General features: G+C 44.2%; 1 protein-coding gene across 2 annotated transcripts in view; it reads left to right on the plus strand.

Annotated features, from left to right (window-relative positions):
• Positions 1–17,563, plus strand: part of slc9a5 (solute carrier family 9 member A5) — a 253,177-nt gene extending 235,614 nt beyond the window's left edge. For both annotated transcript variants that reach the window (XM_067997800.1, XM_067997801.1), the window contains exons 15-16: positions 6,454–6,591; positions 14,450–17,563. In XM_067997800.1, coding sequence (XP_067853901.1) covers positions 6,454–6,591; positions 14,450–15,006 — 695 coding nt within the window. In that variant the 3' untranslated portion in view covers positions 15,007–17,563. The remainder of the gene's footprint in view (positions 1–6,453; positions 6,592–14,449) is intronic.
• The last annotated feature ends 2,275 nt before the right edge of the window (positions 17,564–19,838 follow it).

Below are 19,838 nucleotides of genomic sequence, written 5' to 3' on the forward strand. Positions count from 1 at the left end.
GTCAAGGTCACTGTAGCTCTGAACCTTTATGCCTCAGGCTCATTCAAAGCTGCCACAGGGGACATCAGCAGCAATTCATTGTACAGATATATCAAGCAGGTGAAGGATGTGTTGCTTGCCAGGACAAATAACTTCAATGCTTTCCCCATGGGAAACTGGGAGCATAATGACAGGATAAAGGAACTTTTTGCATTTCGGGATTCCCCAAAATCCAAGATACCCATGTGACACAGTGCTATGACCTTCATAAACTACAAGGGCTTCCAGTCCAATGTGCAGGTGGTCAATGACTATCAAATCAGGATCATTCAAGTGAATTCCCACTTTGTGGGCAGCAGTTATAACACCTTCATTTTAAGGCAATCCTTTGTGCCAGGTTCGTCTGCAGAGAAAAAAGACTGCAAGGGTGACTCCTGGGAGATTTAGGCTACCCTTTTGACTTCTGGATCCTGATACCATTGAGACAGCCATGAATAGCAGCTGACTGAAAATACAATAAGGCCCAAGCAGCCACCAGGATCATTATCGAACATACTTTGAAGCGCTGCTTTTTACCGTACACAGTGCAGATGCTTGGACAGATTGAGGGCATCTTGCAACACAACCAGACCTGCCAGGGTCTCTAAGATTATCATAGTCTATTAAGACAACTATGCCATCCAGAGAGACATAACCAAGCCATAGCCAAGAGCAGAGCAAGGCAATGATGATGAGCCAGAAGAGATTCCTGCTTAAGCAACTTTGCATTTAGCAAGATCCATATGTCAGGCTCTCAGACAAGAATTGCACCTCACTACCCATTCACCAAATGCATTAACAGTCCTCACCACATGTATAAAATGTAGGAGCCAAATATACCATCTGCAACATTGGCCTCTGCAGTAACTGAACTACCATAGATCCCATTCAGTTCCTCTTCTAACGCCTTATTCTCCACCATCCCAAGAAAACTCTCTGGACACAGTTGAAATAAAATTCAACAAAATTTAATACCATAAAAGTGAATTATGTATGGACTTTACTTTAGATGGGTTAATGCTGCCATAATAATAGCCAGACAAACATATTAAGCATTTATTTGCTGATACCGTGCACACTCATTTCTAGCTTGCAACTTATTTACCTCATTTATTTAATCTTTTGAGGGACTACTCTGCAAGGACTATCGCTCACAAAGATGAACAAGCAAAATTTCAGAATATATAACCCTGACCAATTGCTTTCCATGACATGATATTTCCACCATTTATTCATCTCTTTATATACATACATTTATAATCTTGCTAACTAAATATTAATCCAGAAAATGCTGGAAATACTCAGTAAGTCAGGCAGCATCTGTGGAGAAAGAAACAGAGTTAACGTTTCAGGTCGATAACCTTTCGTCATCCAGTTCTGACAAAAAGTCTTCAACCTGAAACATTAACTCTGTTTCTTTCTCCACAGATGCTGCCTGACTTGCTGCGTATTTCCAGCATTTTCTGGATTTATTTCAGATTTCCAGCATCCGCAGTATTTTACTTTTGATTAAATATTAATCCAGTTCTTTTTTAAAAGAATTAATCAACACAGCCATCTGTTTCACGTACTCATTATTTTGTAGAGGCAAAAATCTATTCCCAATCGTGAGCCATATTTGAAGATGGTTAATTTTGTTTACATTTTCTAGTTCTGCCCCATGGGAGAGGGCCGACTTTCCTCTCCTATGCACATGGCTCCCAGACAGAAAGAAGAGGAGAAATAGGTGGAAACCCATGAGGGTTTCTGGAGCTTGCAGGTGGGGGGAGGGAGCGGTGTGGGGAGCAGAGGGCTTGTACCTGCAGCAAAGAGCAAGCACATAAGGTAGAAGGCATCGCTTCCCCTCCCACCTCATTTCCCCCCCAACATTGGAAAGTCACCCATTTTGAGGACTACCCAGAAGAAAATGGTCTTTGGCCATGTCCCCAATGCCTCTCCAGTTGAAAGATCAGAGAGAGGCAGTCAGCAAAGTCCTGGAGGTTGGAAAATGATATGTCCCTTTTTTTCCAGGGACAATGGGACACGGATCAGAGGTGATCTTCTGGCTGTTATTTTTGGACAGCAGCCAGAAGGTCCCAAAACTGGCAGCCATTGCTGTTGGTGCAGACCTCTCACATGTAGTGCTATGTGCAGAAGGGGCAGGGAAATTGACCCTCGAGTCTTGTTTGGCTACTTTTGGACAAACCACTTAATATGCCAAGATGTCAGAAAAGTAAAACTGGTTTTAAAAAACTTAATAGTGTTATTTTTACCTTTTGATATCGCAAGATAAATATGAATGAGGAATGCTATCCATTTAGTTAATCCATCCAGAAGGATCCTACAGTCCATCCATTGTTGCATCCAATTGTTTCTTAAATAATTCCAGGCTTTTCGCTTCCACTAGTCTGTTCTATATGTTGATCACTCTTTGTGTAAAGAACTTCCTGGCAACAGTCCTAAATTTGCCTTTTACAAGATTGAATCCATGTTCCCTATTTTGACATCTTTGACATGCTATACTATATTTCAATTTGATGTTGGATTTCAGCTTGTGTTCTCGATGTGATGCCCTGTTGCACAGGATATACTTGAACTCGTTCATCTGTCAGGAAAAGCCATTGCTGGGTACAAAGTTATTGCTAGTTTGTAACATTTCTGTATTTCATTTGTAAAACATAAGACATTTTAACAACTTGGATTTACAGTGCGTGTCACTCATTCGTTGGAGGAGATAGTGCAATGAATGCAAATCACCCAAATCTATGATTGTTGCGTATGCAGCAACATTCTCCAGGAACAGACATGGTAAAAATGTACCAGGCAGCACAGGGTGGTGTTATGAGATGATAGGGTGCAGATTCCCAACGATGAGTTCTTTGACAATGATTGCAGCGTTCAACTTTATCACAACTCTCTTATTTGAAAATATGTCACAGTAACAAGGAAAAAAATTAAGCTTCAACTTTTTGAAAAGCAGTTCTAAAGTTCCCTAATTCAAAGTAAAGCCATCAGGAAAAAGGGAACTATTAGTGGTACTAAAGAAAAGCACCAACCTGTGTTCTGGGAATCTGCAGTCGACATGCCGGAAGGGCAAAGCAAGTGGCGCTGGAATGCAGAAGAGACGTCATGAGGACAAGAAGTTCTGTAAGTGGAGCAGAGGTGGGTTGGGTAGTTGGTGGGGGGGGGGGGGGTCATTAAGCACAAGAGGTTACGAATCAGAACTGATAGAAGCACACTTCAGGATTATGACTTTTGATATATATTCTATTGCTACATACTGCAATTTCTCCTTTGATCTTCAAATTGTTTGCACAGGCAAAAAAGAAAGATGGATCATAATATTATTGTTTTTCCATATTTCTTCTCCTTCTCCCACAGGCACTCAAAAGTCCATGGGCACCAGCATCTACTGGTAGCTCACCCAAGTGGCCATTCTTCATGTCTGAGTCCATGTTGAGCACCACTTGGAGGAAGCACTGAGGGTAGCAAGGGCACAAAATGTACTCTGGGTGGGGGACTTCAATGTCCATCACCAAGAGTGGCTCAGTAGCACCACTACTGACCGAGCTGGCCGAGTCCTGAAGGACATAGCTGCCAGACTGGGCCTGCGGCAGGTGGTGAGCGAACCAACACAAGGGAAAAACTTACTTGACCTCGTCCTCACCAATCTACCTGTCGCAAATGCGTCTGTCCATGACAGTATTGGTAGGAGTGACCACCGCACAGTCCTCGTGGAGACAAAGTCCCATCTTCGCACTGAGGACACCATCCAACGTGTTGTGTGGCTCTACCACCGTGCTAAATGGTATAGATTCAGAACAGATCTAGCAGCTCAAAACTGGGCATCCATGAGGCGCTGTGGGCCATCAGCAGCAGCAGAATTTTATTCCAGCACAATCTGTAACCTCATGGCCCGGCATGTTCCTCACTCTACCATTACCAACGAGCCAGGGGATCAACCCTGGTTCAATGAGGAGTGTAGAAGAGCATGCCAGGAGCAGCACCAGGCGTACCTAAAAATGAGGTGTCAACCTGGTGAAGCTACAACGCAGGACTACATGCATGCTAAACAGTGGAAGCAATATGCTATAGACAGAGCTAAGCGATTTCACAACCAATGGATCAGATCAAAGCTCTGCAGTCCTGCCACATCCAGTCGTGAATGGTGGTGGACAATTAAACAACTAACGGGAGGAGGAGGCTCTGTGAACATCCCCATCGTCAATGATGGTGGAGTCCAGCACGTGAGTGCAAAAGACAAGGCTGAAGCGTTTGCAACCGTCTTCAGCCAGAAGTGTCGAGTGGATGATCCATCTCAGCCTCCTCCCGATATCCCCACCATCACTGAAGCCAGTCTTCAGCCAATTTGATTCACTCCACGTGATATCAAGAAACGGCTGAGTGCACTGGATACAGCAAAGGCTATGGGCCCCGACAACATCCCAGCTGTAGTGCTGGAGACTTGTGCTCCAGAACTAGCTGCACCTCCAGCCAAGCTGTTCCAGTACAGCTACAACACTGGCATCTACCCGACAAAGTGGAAAATTGCCCAGGTATGTCCTGTCCACAAAAAGCAGGCCAAATCCAATCCGGCCAATTACCGCCCCATCAGTCTACTCTCAATCATCAGCAAAGTGATGGAAGGTGTCGTCGACAGTGCTATCAAGCGGCACTTACTTACCAATAACCTGCTCACCGATGCTCAGTTTGGGTTCCGCCAGGACCACTCGGCTCCAGACCTCATTACAGCCTTGGTTCAAACATGGACAAAAGAGCTGAATTCCAGAGGTGAGGTGAGAGTGACTGCCCTTGACATCAAGGCAGCATTTGACCGAGTGTGGCACCAAGGAGCCCTAGTAAAATTGAAGTCAATGGGAATCAGGGGGAAAACTCTCCAGTGGCTGGAGTCATACCTAACACAAAGGAAGATGATAGTGGTTGTTGGAGGCCAATCATCTCAGCCCCAGGGCATTGCTGCAGGAGTTCCTCAGGGCAATGTCCTAGGCCCAACCAGCTTCAGCTGCTTCATCAATGACCTTCCCTCCATCATAAGGTCAGAAATGGGGATGTTCGCTGATGATTGCACAGTGCTCAGTTCCATTCACAACCCCTCAAAATAATGAAACAGTCCGAGCCCGCATGCAGCAAGACCTGGACAACATCCAGGCTTGGGCTAATAAATTACAAGTAACATTCGCGTCAGACGAGTGCCAGGCAATGACCATCTCCAACAAGAGAGTGTCTAACCACCTCCCCTTGACATTCAATGGCATTACCATCGCCGAATCCCCCATCATCAACATCCTGGGGGTCACTATCAACCAGAAACTTAACTGGACCAGCCATATAAATACTGTGGCTACAAGAGCAGGTCAGAGGCTGGGTATTCTGCGGCGAGTGACTCACCTCCTGACTCCCCAAAGCCTTTCCACCATCTACAAGGCACAAGTCAGGAGTGTGATGGAATTCTCTCCACTTGCTTGGATGAGTGCAGCTCCAACAACACTCAAGAAGCTCGACACCATCCAGGACAAAGCAGCCCGCTTGATTGGCACCCCATCCTCCACCCTAAACATTCACTCCCTTCACCACCGGCGCATCGTGGCTGCAGTGTGTACCATCCACAGGATGCACTGCAGCAACTCGCCAAGGCTTCTTCGACTGCACCTCCCAAACCAGCGACCTCTACCACCTGGAAGGACAAGGGCAGCAGGCACATGGGAACCACACCACCTGCATGTTCCCCTCCAAGTCACACACCATCCCGACTTGGAAATATATCGACGTTCCTTCATCGTCGCTGGGTCAAAATCCTGGAACTCCCTTCCTAATAGCACTGTGGTGGAACCGTCACCACACGGACTGCACCGGTTCAAGGTGGCGGCTCACCACCACCTTCTCAAGGGCAATTAGGGATGGGCAATAAATGCCGGCCTCGCCAGCGACGCCCACATCCCATGAATGAATTAAAAAAATGCAATAACTGCTACTTGACCCTCAGGTGCATCACTGATGAGCCTGATGCTGACCTCATTTGATATCCCTTCATATGCACTTTCCAGCATGGGCTTCTGCATAGCAATCAGGAGTGCAAATCTTGACTGATTCTCCTTCTCCATAGCCCAAAGGTGCTGAGCTCCTACCACCACCCTAGCTGAGACCAAATCTGGGACCTTTCTGATCTTATGGCTTAGTTCCAGAGCGGATAATACATTCATCCACTTAACCATCGAGGAAGGCTGAGCAGTAGCATTATTTCTGAGGTAATGTTTTAGTGAAGAGTGTGCTGGTTAAGGTCCACTATTTGTAAAGTTTACCACAAAAACAATGGTTCTTTCCACTCATTCTCAATCTGCTGTGATTGTGTGAGTGATTGGATTATGGATTCCTCCTCATCTAACACTAATATACAGGCTGCTGGAGCAACTAACTTCTTCTTTCCGTTGCTTCTAGTTCCGGTTTTTGTTGGATGTGACTCAGAAGACGAGGAAAAGGATGAATTTGTGAAGGTGAAAGAACAGGAAGACGATGAGGGCATCACCTTTATGGCACGAGCAGTGGATGAGAATTTACAAGAAAGAAAAATTTCAGGTACAAAGTAGACTTGCAAAACAAATTAGATATTTATTATTTGTGAATGTAGTTCCTGTTAGTAATGATTTAAACAGGCAAATCTGCTAGAAACGGGAATAGGGAGATTTATGTTATGTGTTTGTGCTGAGAATCTAGCTGTTCTCCATGAATACTAAGTTACTACATCAATAACCACAAAACACTTCCTTGCTATCAGAGAATCAATGACAATCATGCTGAATGATTCATATGCCCTATTCTGGAGAAGCTGGGGTTGTCCTCCTTGGAACAGAGACAGTTGAGAGGAGATTTGATAGAGGTATTTAAAATCATGAAGGGCCTAGACAGAGTAGATAGAGAGAAACTGTTCCCATTGGCAGAAGGGTCAAGAACCAGAGGACATAGATTTAAGGTGATTGGCAAAAGAACCAAAGGTGACATGAGGAAAAACTTTTTTATGCAGCGAGTGGTTAGGATCTGGAATGCACTGCCTGAGGGGGTGGTGGAGGCAGATTGAATCATGACTTTCAAAAGGGAACTGGATAAGTACTTGAAAGGAAAAAATTTGCAGGGCTACGGGGAAAGGGCGGGGGAGTGGGACTAGCTGGATTGCTCTTGAATAGAGCCAGCACAGACTCAATGGACCGAATGGCTTCCTTCCATGCTGTAACCTTTCTATGATTCTATTCACGTATCTATAAGAATTTTCTTGACACATCAATAACTTAAGTACTGCACAGATTTTGAAACTTCCCTATGGGGAGGGGGAGGAATTGGAGATATTTCTTTCTGCGCGAGCTGTTCCAAAATAAACCCAACCTTTACAAACATATTTATGGTTTTGTTACACCTAGCATACAGAAAAAATCTTCACCAGGATCTCTTGAGAATAGCCATGTTTACAACTGACCCTATGTTCCATTCCCAAATATGTAAATAGTGATTTTCTTTTTTGGATTTCCACCACACTTAAGATGGCAATTGCCTTTCATCATTCCTTGGGTATCTTTTGAAAGTCTTCATGTTTGGAGTTGAACTACATGGTCCATAAACAATACTTGGAAACATTAAGACAGGCTTTCCTCATATTTGACGATGAACTTTGCTCATTAAGACCTGGTGCGCTATTTTCCAGTTTTCAGTAACTAAATACAGTGCTACTGCCAGTAGTAGCCAAATTTTCTAACAGGTTATAACATCAACAAGTGACTAGTGGAAGTGAAAAGCTTCAGATTCTCCCATTTGCCACGTGTCTAAACAAAACTGGAGGGTGGGCCTACAAGAGAACTAGTCAAAGGTGATGACCAACCTTGCATTTAAATTCTGCCTTTGGTTACCTCTGCAAATGGGAGCAGAGCCAACACAGTTATCATCTAATTACGCTTCTGTTAGTTTGTGCGCTTAGAAGTGATGTCCCTGCTTATGTACCACTACCATCAATCAATTATGCAAAACTTGTTTTATTCTAAACTGAGAAATAAGTAATCTCACATTTTGCATGTCACATTTTTCCTGGTGTTGTGAAGCTCTTTTGAAGATAACTCAGTCTTGTTTCAGTCACTAGCCAAAGCAGTGATGGCATAGAATCGGAGATTTGCAAGAAGGAGCCACCTTGGAAATTTCAGAACGACGAACCCATCCTCTCACAGAGTGCTCAACTAATGCGACCTGGTCTCATTCATCTCCACAAGATCAGAACTAATTCAACAGATTCCCAGTTGTCTACTGAAGCAAAAGAGCAGCAACAAACAGATCAACAGTAAATAATGCGATTATCGATTATTTCTTTCTGCTGATCATCAAGTAGCTTCACCTCCTTCCTTTTCTTCAATCTGGAGCCTTCTATTTTTCTTCTTCGACCATCTTTGTAGAGTAGCAAAAATTTATACATTCTAAGATATAACATGCAACAGTCTGAGCTAATATCAACTTAAAGCTGAACAAAGCTAAATATTTTACAATTTTATTTCTATTTGCTGATTTCCTTTTTTTTAAAGCAGGTTATTGAATGAAAAGGCACCCCAAATTTTAAAAACAAATTAAATCTGAGACTACACTTTTGGATTCCTTGGCCCTGATATTTATGGGGAGGTGGGGAAGGAGCGCGGTCGCATGTTTGTGGAGAGGAAAACCCGGAAATGCCGGGAACGCGGAGGTCCTGCCAAATTTAATGGCAGGAACTCAATATAATTTTTTTATTCTGTTTTCCACCAGGCAGCCAGCCCAGATTGACAGGCTGGCTGCTGGCCAGGAAAGCCAGCGGTAGAAGGCTGCAGCCGGGGACCGTTGGGGACGGTCCCCAGCAACCGGGAAACACCGTGGGTTGGTGGGATGGGGAGTAGGACTGGCAATTGGGAGGTGGGGGGGTACCGGGAACATCGCAAGTTGATGGGGGAGCAGGTGGGTCAGCCCATTGCGGCAGAAGATTTGCTTGAAGGGCCAGGGAAGCACTCCTGTTCCTCCTGGCCCACAAGCAGTGCTACAAAAAGCACTTACCTTATGGATCTGGCTGCTCCCACTTACCTTTAGCTGCTGGGTTTCCAGACCCCTGGGAAACCCCGCCAGCCAGTGTTAAATTTAAATGGCTACCAAAATATCAGCAACAGAGTTCCATTTACACATTATAACGATGGACCCACCTCTCCTGAGCAGATTACTCGGACGCCTCCAAAGCCGCCTTGATTAAAATGGAAGCAGAGGCATTCGCGGAGGGTTGGGGTCAGGTTTCGCATTTTTGCTGATTTAGCCCTCCCTCCCAACCCTCTCCCACCCATCATGGGGGCGTTAAAATTCTCCACTTGAATATTCTGCTGGTGATGTGAATGAGGAATGATTATTTTCAATAGAAGTTATTTTTACTAAAATGAAGGCTTTTCTGGACTTGTTAGTATTTCGTATTGTAGAAAGTATATATTCAACTTTTCATTGTGTTTTTTGCAAATCAGCTATATTTTAAGTACACTATAACTTTTGTTATTAAACTGAGACCAAAGTCACACGGCCACTTTTGCACTAAGCAAACGTGTTTTGGGTGCATATTGACACAAAATGTAGCAAAATAATTTGGGTGTTGGGTCCCGATCTGACACCTGAGAATACTAAAGCCAATTTGTGTGAGATCCCTTGTAAGAGGCTGTCTCACACCCCTTTGAGTTCACACGTACGGTATGAAGTTGCAATTCAAAATTGCAAAGGTGGTCCTATGGAATCTTCTTAATTCAGGGGTGAAGTCAGGTATATGGAGTGTGTACGTTTGCATATACTTTTTATTCTCCTGGGGCAGTGAAAATGTTTCCTCTCTAATCTAATGCTGCCCCGAGGGATGAAACATTGCTGTGCCTAGGGATTCTCATGACAAGGTGCAAGTATCAGCAGGTAGGAGCCCAGAGTGGCACTGAGGGGGGAGAAGGGTAGTGCCCATTGGAAATGAGAGGAGAGGGATGAACAGTGCCAGCATGGACTGAGGGAGGGTGAATGAAGGGTGCCAGCATAAACTAGGCGCCAGGGTGGAGGGGAAATAACCTGCGTGAGCAAGAGGGACGAGGGAGGGTGGGGAAGAAGAGTGCAATATGACAACATGAACTGGGCTAGGGTCGGGGGGGGGGGGAAGGTGCCAGCATAAACGGAGGGGAAAGAGGAAGGTAGAAGGTGCCGGTGTGAACGGAAGGGTGAAGGGTGCCAGTGAGAACTAAGGAGTGAAAGGTGCCAGTGTGAACTGAGGGGTGAAGGGTGCCAGTGTGAACGGAAGGGTGAAGGATGCCAGTGTGAATGGAAGGGTGAAGGGTGCCAGTGAGAACTAAGGAGTGAAAGCTGCCAGTGTGAGCTGAGGGGTGAAGGGTGCCAGTGTGAACGGAAGGGTGAAGGATGCCAGTGTGAACCGAGTGACGAAGGGTGCCAGTGTGAACCGAGGGACGAAGGGTGCCAGTGTGAACCGAGGGATGAAGGGTGCCAGTGTGAACGGAAGGGTGAAGGGTGCCAGTGTGAACCGAGGGATGAAGGGTGGCAGTATGAACCGAGGGGCGAAGGGTGCCAGTGTGAACCGAGGGGCGAAGGGTGCCAGTGTGAACCGAGGGATGAAGGGTGGCAGTGTGAACCGAGGGGTGAAGGGTGGCAGTGTGAACCGAGGGATGAAGGGTGCCAGTGTGAACGAAAGGGTGAAGGGTGCCAGTGTGAACCGAGGGGTGAAGGGTGCCAGTGTGAACCGAGGGGTGAAGGGTGCCAGTGTGAACCGAGGGATGAAGGGTGCCAGTGTGAACGGAAGGGTGAAGGGTGCCAGTGTGAACCGAGGGGCGAAGGATGCCAGTGTGAACCGAGGAGCAAAGGGTGCCAGTGTGAACCGAGGGGTGAAGGGTGTCAGTGTGAACCGAGGGGTGAAGGGTGCCAGTGTGAACCGAGGGATGAAGGGTGCCAGTGTGAATGGAAGGGTGAAGGGTGCCAGTGTGAACGGAAGGGTGAAGGGTGCCAGTGTGAACCGAGGGGCGAAGGGTGCCATTGTGAACCGAGGAGTGAAGGGTGCCAGTGTGAACCGAGGGGTGAAGGGTGCCAGTGTGAACGGAAGGGTGAAGGGTGCCAGTGTGAACGGAAGGGTGAAGGGTGCCAGTGTGAACCGAGGGGTGAAGGGTGCCAGTGTGAACGGAAGGGTGAAGGGTGCCAGTGTGAACGGAAGGGTGAAGGGTGCCAGTGTGAACCGAGGGGTGAAGGGTGCCAGTGTGAACGGAAGGGTGAAGGGTGCCAGTGTGAACGGAAGGGTGAAGGGTGCCAGTGTGAACCGATGGGTGAAAGGTGCCAGTGTGAACCGAGGGGTGAAAGGTGCCAGTGTGAACTGAGGGGTGAAGAGTGCCAGTGTGAACCGAGGGGTGAAGGGTGCCAGGGTGAACTGAGGGTGAAGGGTGCCAGTGTGAACGAAAGTGTGTGGAGACAAAAAAAAAGTGCCCCTGGGATCCGGATTGTGGAGGAGAATAAAGACTTGGGGCTCAATTTTGAAATGGTGGCGGGTTGGCAGCAGGGGTGGGGGGGGGGGTGGTGAAGATGCGCGTGGCAAACCCGAATAAACAAACCTTACCGTTTCCTGATTGACAGGCGCTGCCATCAGAAGCTGCAACTCAAGGCGGGGGGGGGGGGGGGAGACAAAGAGAGAGAGCAAGGTCATCCGGCGCTGGAACGGAAGATCATGGCGGCGGGGGGAGAGGGGAAGATCTGGGGGGTTGAGAGGGGGTGAAGAACAGGAGATCGGGGGGGGTGAAGAAGGACAGATTGGGGGGACATCGGGGGTGGGTGAAGAAAGGGAGAGGGAGATATCGGACGTCGGAGCAGGGTGGAAAGGTAGGTTAATTTTGTGTTTTAACTTTGTGCAATGGTTTTTTATGTAATTTATTTTATTTCTTTTTGCCTGATTCGGCTCTTCATGCCTGGAGCCATGGGAAAGCTGCCCAGGTAAGTTAAAAATCGTTCTAACCACGTAATCCGTCACAAGTGCCTTAAGTACCTCAATGAGGTACATTTGGCTCTTTAACTATCATCCGACTTCCGGATTCAGGACGCCCGTGCGCACACAGATGCATCCGTGGGGAACTCGGATGTCGGCGGGTTGGAGCCGGGCTCCGAACCCAAACGGGATTTCCCCGATTTTCGGAACGCCCAACGCACCCGCAATTTCCCAGGAAAATCGAGCCCTTTGCATCACTGCGACAAATGCATAAACAATTTTAAAACCATTTAACAATCAGGCTTCGTAACAGGAGAATAGCAATATATATCCACAATAGCCTGGAATTTCTCTTCAAGAAAAGCGGAAAATCCCCTGGCAGCTTTTGAAACAGTCTGCCACAATACAAATGATGGAATGTCGGGTATTCTGCAGCTTAAGTTTTGACATTCCTGTGCCTCACTGCACTTCCAGTACAATTATATGTCATCAGCTTATATTCAGGCTGTTCTTGAATTATCAGCTTTTTTGAAGCTGTGGTCAGCTTTTGCAGGTTTTCTAGATGCTGCTGGTCACAGAAGCTGCTCAGACCTGACACTGCTGCTTCGTTCCGGGATTTCAGTCTACGCTGTAAGCTAGAATTCTCAGTCTTGTGTTCAGTCAGGAATTTCCATCCACAGCACACAGTCCGATCCGGGAATGGAGCGGAATGGTCAGCTATGAGCTGTATCCAGGGCCAGCAGTAAGAAACACTTCAAAGAGGTAGGCTGAAGTAGTGGGTTTGGAGAGGGAAATTTCCTCTGTGAATTAGGAAAGGAGGTCAGAGGGAGAGGGAGCCTCTTTCAACAGGATAAAGTGACTGTTGAGTAGCTTCTTGAAGAAGTGGTGGTCTGATTGCATATGAATAAATGCAAATCTCATTTATTTTTTACTATGATTAATTCTGAATAAAATTATTCATTATGAAGTTAAAAAAATGTTTAAAATGAACCAGAATACTCCACTGTTTGTGTAAAAATGCAACATTTTCAAGGGAACATCGCTGTGGTTCCCCTAGAAATGTGCCCACCAATGGGAGTGTAGGGTGCAGCATTTGGGAAGAAGTGGTTACAGTTTTCAATTTGCTGCCTGTGATATTAGGACAAAGCTGATGTTGCCAGCCGCGTTCTCCTAACATTAAAACATACCCTGCTGGTGAGCAGTACTCTGTGCATCTGCATGATCTGAGCGAAGGCTGCCAACTGCACGTTCCAGCTGACAGATACCAGTATCAGTAATTCTACTTCTGTAGCTTCAGTCTTAGGATATTAATTTTCCTCAATTCACCATTAGGATTTCATATAAAAGTTACTCCTTTTCCAGAATGCAAGTGCTCGGTAAAACAATGGCCCAGACTTTGCTAGAGTGGGGTATCTTGCGGCGTGTCCCGATAATTAGACTTTTCCCTCAACCTTCAGCTCGAAACTTTTTTTGCACTGCAAATTGCTGGAAGTGTGAGCTGATAACAGCGAGGCAAGGGTAACGGGGCATCTGGGACTTTGGAGAACAATGCGACCAATAGTCTATCTCCTTAACCAATGAGATTTAAAGATTGAAAAAGAAACAGAGGAACGACGGAGAAGGACATAGGGTGAATTAGTGTCAAATCAAATACAGAAAGAGAAATAAAGAGAGGGAAAGAAAGATTGGATTAAGAGAGGGAGAAAAAAGAGACAGAAAGGAAAAGTAAGAAAAAAATTTTAAAATGTAAAATTTGAAAAATCTCTATCAACAATTTATACCTGCAGGAATGAGACATCACAATTTCAATGTTCCCTTTCTGGGAGTGACAGGTTGAGTGGCATTGCAGGAACATAAATCTCATCATTAAAAGGGTCCATACGCTGTTAAGTATGAGCCCTAACTTTCTGCAGTGAGTTTAATTGTTAATTAATGTGCAAATGCAGCAATTTCTTGAAACTCACAGTGAGGTTGAGGGCAAGCTGCCGTTTTTGAGAGGCTACCGGTGGAGCGGCGTAAATTGACCAGCAATTTATGGTGATTTGTAACTCACACGTATCTCTTCCTCGCCACAAGTTGCTAATAACGACGTGCGCATTAAACTTGCTGTTATTTTGCCATTGAGGTAATTGATTATTGGCCCAATGTATTGGTTACAGCTTGACTGTTTTATTCTCTTTTTAATCTTATAAATAGTGTTGATCACTCCAAAGCCTCTTGCTTGCTAAATTTAAATTTGCTCCAAGTTGACTTGAACTCTACAGCTATTAATTTTCATCTTACTTGTGCCTTTGTAACAAATCTTATGCTGCTTTTTCTCTCAGCACTTCGGTGTGTGCTCATTAAAAAAAATCTTTACAGTAAAAATATGTATTTCAGCTTAGAATACCAACAGCACCTTTTTAAGTGTCCTTAACATGTACTTTTTTGTTTAAACTTTTATATCTATAGGTAATTTTGAATATCCTCAAAGCCCAAGCATTATCCCACCATCCCCTACTTCCGCTGAAAAAGAGCTTCCTTGGAAAGGTGATCAGGGTGATCTTCCAGCCTGCGTGTCTTCGGAAACCACTAAAATTGTGCCAGTCGACTTGCAATATGCCTGGAAGCAAAGCACGTCGTCACTAGAGAGCCTGGTCTCACCTCCTGTATCCGACGTGGTGTTTCAGCCAAAGACCTTGAACTTTATGCTAGAGGAACGCACAGCTTCAGCTACCTTGCTGGTGCCACGGCATCACATCCATTTCCAGTTTCCTGATGCTTGTACACCTGGTGAAAGAAGTGCTAATGAGGACACCATAGAGTCTATTCAGCAGCAGGAGCTGCAGCCCCTTATGTCTGCTGAAGGAGACAGCAGCCCAGTCCTACCTGCTGGGTTTGTAAGTACCAGGTGGCCAGCACCATTCCACAGACCTTCCTATGTCTCAGCTCTGAAATCTTTGGTTACCTCAACACAATACAACATTAAACAATCTGAGAAGTCTGGTAATATGCAGACAGATCTTTAATTTTACTTCACACAAAAAACATGAATTAAGGTGGACCACGATATTTTAGTTTTGTAAAGCACTTTATTTTACGCTATGAAAATATTGGAGAATCTTAAACGGACAGTGCTTTTTGAGGCTAGCAATTGGTTTTGCATAAAAAAGTAGCAAGCAAATGTGCACAGTGTTCTATTCTGCTTGTGTGATCAATGCTCCCAGTATTGCTAAGAAAATGTAATTGAAATGTTTGATACGATCACTGCTCAGGTTTGAATGTTGGGGATTCCTTGACGTGGTTGCCCAAAATGCAGAATGGTTTATGGTTCTTGTGCATCCCTCTTGGGGGGAAAGAGTGTTGGATAATGGGAAGGTGAAGGGGTGGGGTAGACAAAAAACACCTGCTAACTATGGAGCGGTGCTAGTGTCAAAGATTATGGCTTGCCCCATCAACCCAACTCCACCACCCAAGGGAGACTGAGATGAAAATAAATCTTTTGAGGGGAAGCATTTATATTAAAACAGAAAGCAATAAGGAGAACATTGGTAACAAAAGAGTTCAAATTTAATTGTCCTTCCACTGGCATATTAGTCCCATTTTTGCAATGGGCAATTTGGAGGTAAATAATGAGGCTGCACTACAAGAATGTGCTGCCAGATTTTAATGTTTAAATACAATAGAAGAGGGTCCCATACTGAACTCTATGTCTTTGGGTGAGGCTCTGCCCAAAGTTCAAACCTTGCCCTTAAAAGCTGGGCACAGGAGAATGCCGGGACCTGACCTACTTAAGCAGACCACTTAAAGAGAGAAGGTAGGTTTTTGAGAGTTTTTTTTTGTGTATTTTACTGTACCTTTTTCTGCATTTTGCTCCATGCATTCATTGGTTTTGCTGGCTAGTCCACCATTTGTTCATTTTGGGTTTATTCCCTGTCAATACTTTGCTACATTATTCTTGGTTGCTGCTGGCTTTCATGTTGCACCATGCAAAGACAGATAGTCCATTGGGGTTCCAAAAGCACTCCATGATTGGGATGAGGAAGAGGAGTTCATGAGCCAACAAATGCAGGTGCAACAACCCCTAATGCATTACTAACGGCCAGGGCCTACATTAAATAGACCTCCACATATATCTGCGCATGTCAGAGTGGCCTGTTCTTGTTGACTCTGCTTCCATAAAGTTGTGTCATTTAGCTGCGCAATGACCTGCAGACACCTTGATCTGGGGTGCCGATTCACGTATACGTGAAGGTTGCGACAGTGTGAAGCTTTCAGCCTACCAGATTCATTCAAGCCAGGAGACCAATGTCACATAAGAACTGCTGTCTCACTGGGTCCTGTTGTCTAACGCCAGTGTTCTACAGAACCAACTCTCTGAGCAAGCTTTTCCCATGCCAGTAGCCTAATTAAATTGGGGGGAGAGACTTCAATTGCAAAATGCAGCACAGCCTACTTCCCTCCCCCCTCGCACTACTGGCACATGTGTGCGTGCACAGCCCCAATTTAGTTGGGATCGCAAAATTGGGCTATTAGCTATATATACTTTAGAAAATTTTGATGAATTGCATGGAGCTATTTTTGTACAAAAGTATGGTGTACTGAGATGATTTTATTTATTTTAATATTAAATGACATAAGGTCATTAGAAAATGATACAGTTTAAACTCAGGGTGGAAAATTGGAAGTAGATCTATAAAAGCCACAGTTCCATATCATTTCAAACAACTAATTTAATATTGAAATGATGTAAATTTCTGTCATAATTGTCATTGAGTTTTGCTTATGTTCTGAATTTAATGTTTTAACTCACTATAGTGATTATAATTTTATGAATTATATACGCAGTGTAGTGTATGGTATATTGCAGCTTTAAGTTACTACTATAATATGATGTGCAGAACATACCCTGGCAGACAAAGTATTTCTTAAACAAAAAAGTTTATTCTTTCTGATATCTAAGTGATATACCTTGCTGAAAGTGAGCACTTTTGAAACAAGAAAAAACAGATTTCTTCGTAATTTACCATTTTCTTGACATGAAGTCTTCTTCCAATACTGTCACATAGTTATTATTTGAAACAATGTTATAAAATAAGGACCCGCCCAAGCAATAAGTAATATTTAAAAATTAGTAATTATAATGTATCATAGAACGTATAATTCAGTTGAATATAATATACAATGTACAGAAAGAGTGTAAATTCAATTTCCCATCTTATGGTTGCAAAACAGGAATGTGTATATACCTATACGTCAACTTGCACCCGAAGACACAAAATCTAGGACAGATAGTGTATGTAGAAAGCTAAATTCAGTTGTGTGAAATTAACTTGCGTTTATTTATATCTATATTAAAGAAAACTGTGTACCTTCATTTTGGAAGAAATTCTCTTATAATCTTCTCCAAAACTGAATGTAATAAATAGCAACATTGCTCTTTAGTGAACACATGCATTAGTTAATTAACTTTATTGACAAAATTTATTTTCAAGTATCTACCTTGCTTGGTTGTTGGTAACTATATGTTTATTTATTCATTTAGATAGATAATGCATCACTGTTTTGTAACAACTTATTAAAAATGTGGAGTTTACTGTATATGAATTTATTCTGTCTAAAGAAACAAATAATGCTAATTTGATTTTAAAAAAATAAACATGGCTAATGGTCAACAGTTTTGTATCATTTTTAGAACCTTTTTTTATGTCCTCACAATGAGCTGCAATACCAGATACTCTGGGGTGGGGGGTGGGAAATTTTACAAGCCTATCTGCTAATGGGCAGTCTCAGAAAATAGTCGGCAGTACATGCCCTAATTCCTGATCTGCGTTACTGGCCAGTGAAGCTGTCCACTGGCAGCACAGACTCGTAAAGTTACACCCTCTATCAGTGCAGCAATAACAATCCATTGCCATACTGAGAACATCAAAATATAAACATTCTCGTTCTTATTTCATAAATATGAGAGATTTCGGTTTGGCAGGTTGTAACTAGTGGGGTGCCACAAGGATCAGCTGTTTACAATATATATCAATGACTTAGATGAGGGGACTGAATATAATGTATCCAAGTTTGCTGACAATGCAAAGCTAGGTGGGAAAGTAAGCTGAGAGAAGGACACAAAGAGGCTGCAAAGGGATATAGACAGGTTAAGTGAGTGGGCGAGAAGGTGGCAGATGGAGTATAATGTGGGGAAATGTGAGGTTATTCACTTTGGTAGGGAGAATAGAAAAGCAGAATATTTTTTAAAAGGTGAGAGACTAAGAAATGTTGGTATTCAGAGGGATTTGGGTGTCCTTGTACACGAATCACAGAAAGTTAACATGAAAGTACAACAAGCAATTAGAAAGGCAAATGGTACGTTAGCCTTTATTGCAAGGGGGTTGGAGTATAAGAGTAAGGAGGTCTTGCTTCAATTATATAGGGCTCTGGTGAGACCACACCTGGAGTACTGTGTACAGTTTTGGTCTCCTTACCTAAGAAAGGATATAGCTGCCTTAGAGGGCCTGCAACGAAGGTTCACTAGATTGATTCCTGAGATGAGAGGGTTATCCTATGAGGAGAGATTGAGTAATATATAACTGCAGCAAGGAGGTATTGCTGCAGTTATATAAGGTATTGGTGAGACCGCACCTGGAATACTGCATACAGTTTTGGTGTCCATACTTAAGAAAAGACATACTTGCTCTCGAGGCAGTACAAAGAAGGTTCACTCGGTTAATCCCGGGGATGAGGGGGCGGACATATGAGGAGAGGTTGAGTAGATTGGGACTCTACTCATTGGAGTTCAGAAGAATGAGAGGCGATCTTGTTGAGACATATAAGATTGTGAAGGGTCTTGATCGGGTGGATGCAGTAAGGATGTTCCCAAAGATGGGTGAAACTAGAACTAGGGGGCATAATCTTAGAATAAGGGGCTGCTCCTTCAAAACTGAGATGAGGAGAAACTTCTTCACTCAGAGGGTGGTAGGTCTGTGGAATTTGCTGCCCCAGGAAGCTGTGGAAGCTACATCATTAGATAAATTTAAAACAGAAATAGACAGTTTCCTAGAAGTAAAGGGAATTAGGGGTTATGGGGAGCGGGCAGGAAATTGGACATGAAGCTGAGTTCGGATCGGTCAATGCCCTGTGGGTGGCGGAGAGGGCCCAGGGGCTATGTGGCCGGGTCCTGCTCCGACTTCTTGTGTTCTTTAGATTTGTGGTTGGGATCAGATCAGCCATGATCTTATTGAATGGCGGAGCAGGCTCGAGGGGCCGATTGGCCTACTCCTGCTCCAATTTCTTATGTTCTTATGTTCTTATGTAAAATGGGCCTATATTCTCTGGAGTTTAGAAGAATGAGAGGTGATCTCAATGAAATGTATAAAATTCTTAGAGGGCTTGACAGGGTACGTGCTGAGAGGCTGTTTTCCACAAGATAAGAGGTCGGCCATTTAGGACCAAGATGGAGGAAAAATTTCTTCACTCAGAGTTGTGAATTGTTGGAATTCTCTACCCCAGAGGGCAGTGGATGCTCAGTCGTTGTGTACATTCAAAATTGAGAGCAATAGATTTTTGGACATGAAGGAAATTAAGGGATATGGGGATCGGGCAGGAAAAACTGGAGTTGAGGTATAAGATTAGCCATGATCTTGTTGAATGGCGGAGCAGGCTTGAGGGGCCATATGGCCTACTCCTGCTCCTATTTCTTATGGTTCTTATGAGATAGGATAAATACTTTTATTTCATGCTTTCTCACTTGCATGAAAAATGTCATTCATTTCAGTCAGCAGGCAATGAGAAGTATCTCTGACATAATTCATTTAATTAACAGTGTCACTGTCATATCACCGTGTAAAGATCACCAAACATATTTAAA

The sequence above is a fragment of the Heptranchias perlo genome, chromosome 16, assembly GCF_035084215.1.
Source record: "Heptranchias perlo isolate sHepPer1 chromosome 16, sHepPer1.hap1, whole genome shotgun sequence".
Lineage (NCBI taxonomy): Eukaryota > Metazoa > Chordata > Chondrichthyes > Hexanchiformes > Hexanchidae > Heptranchias > Heptranchias perlo.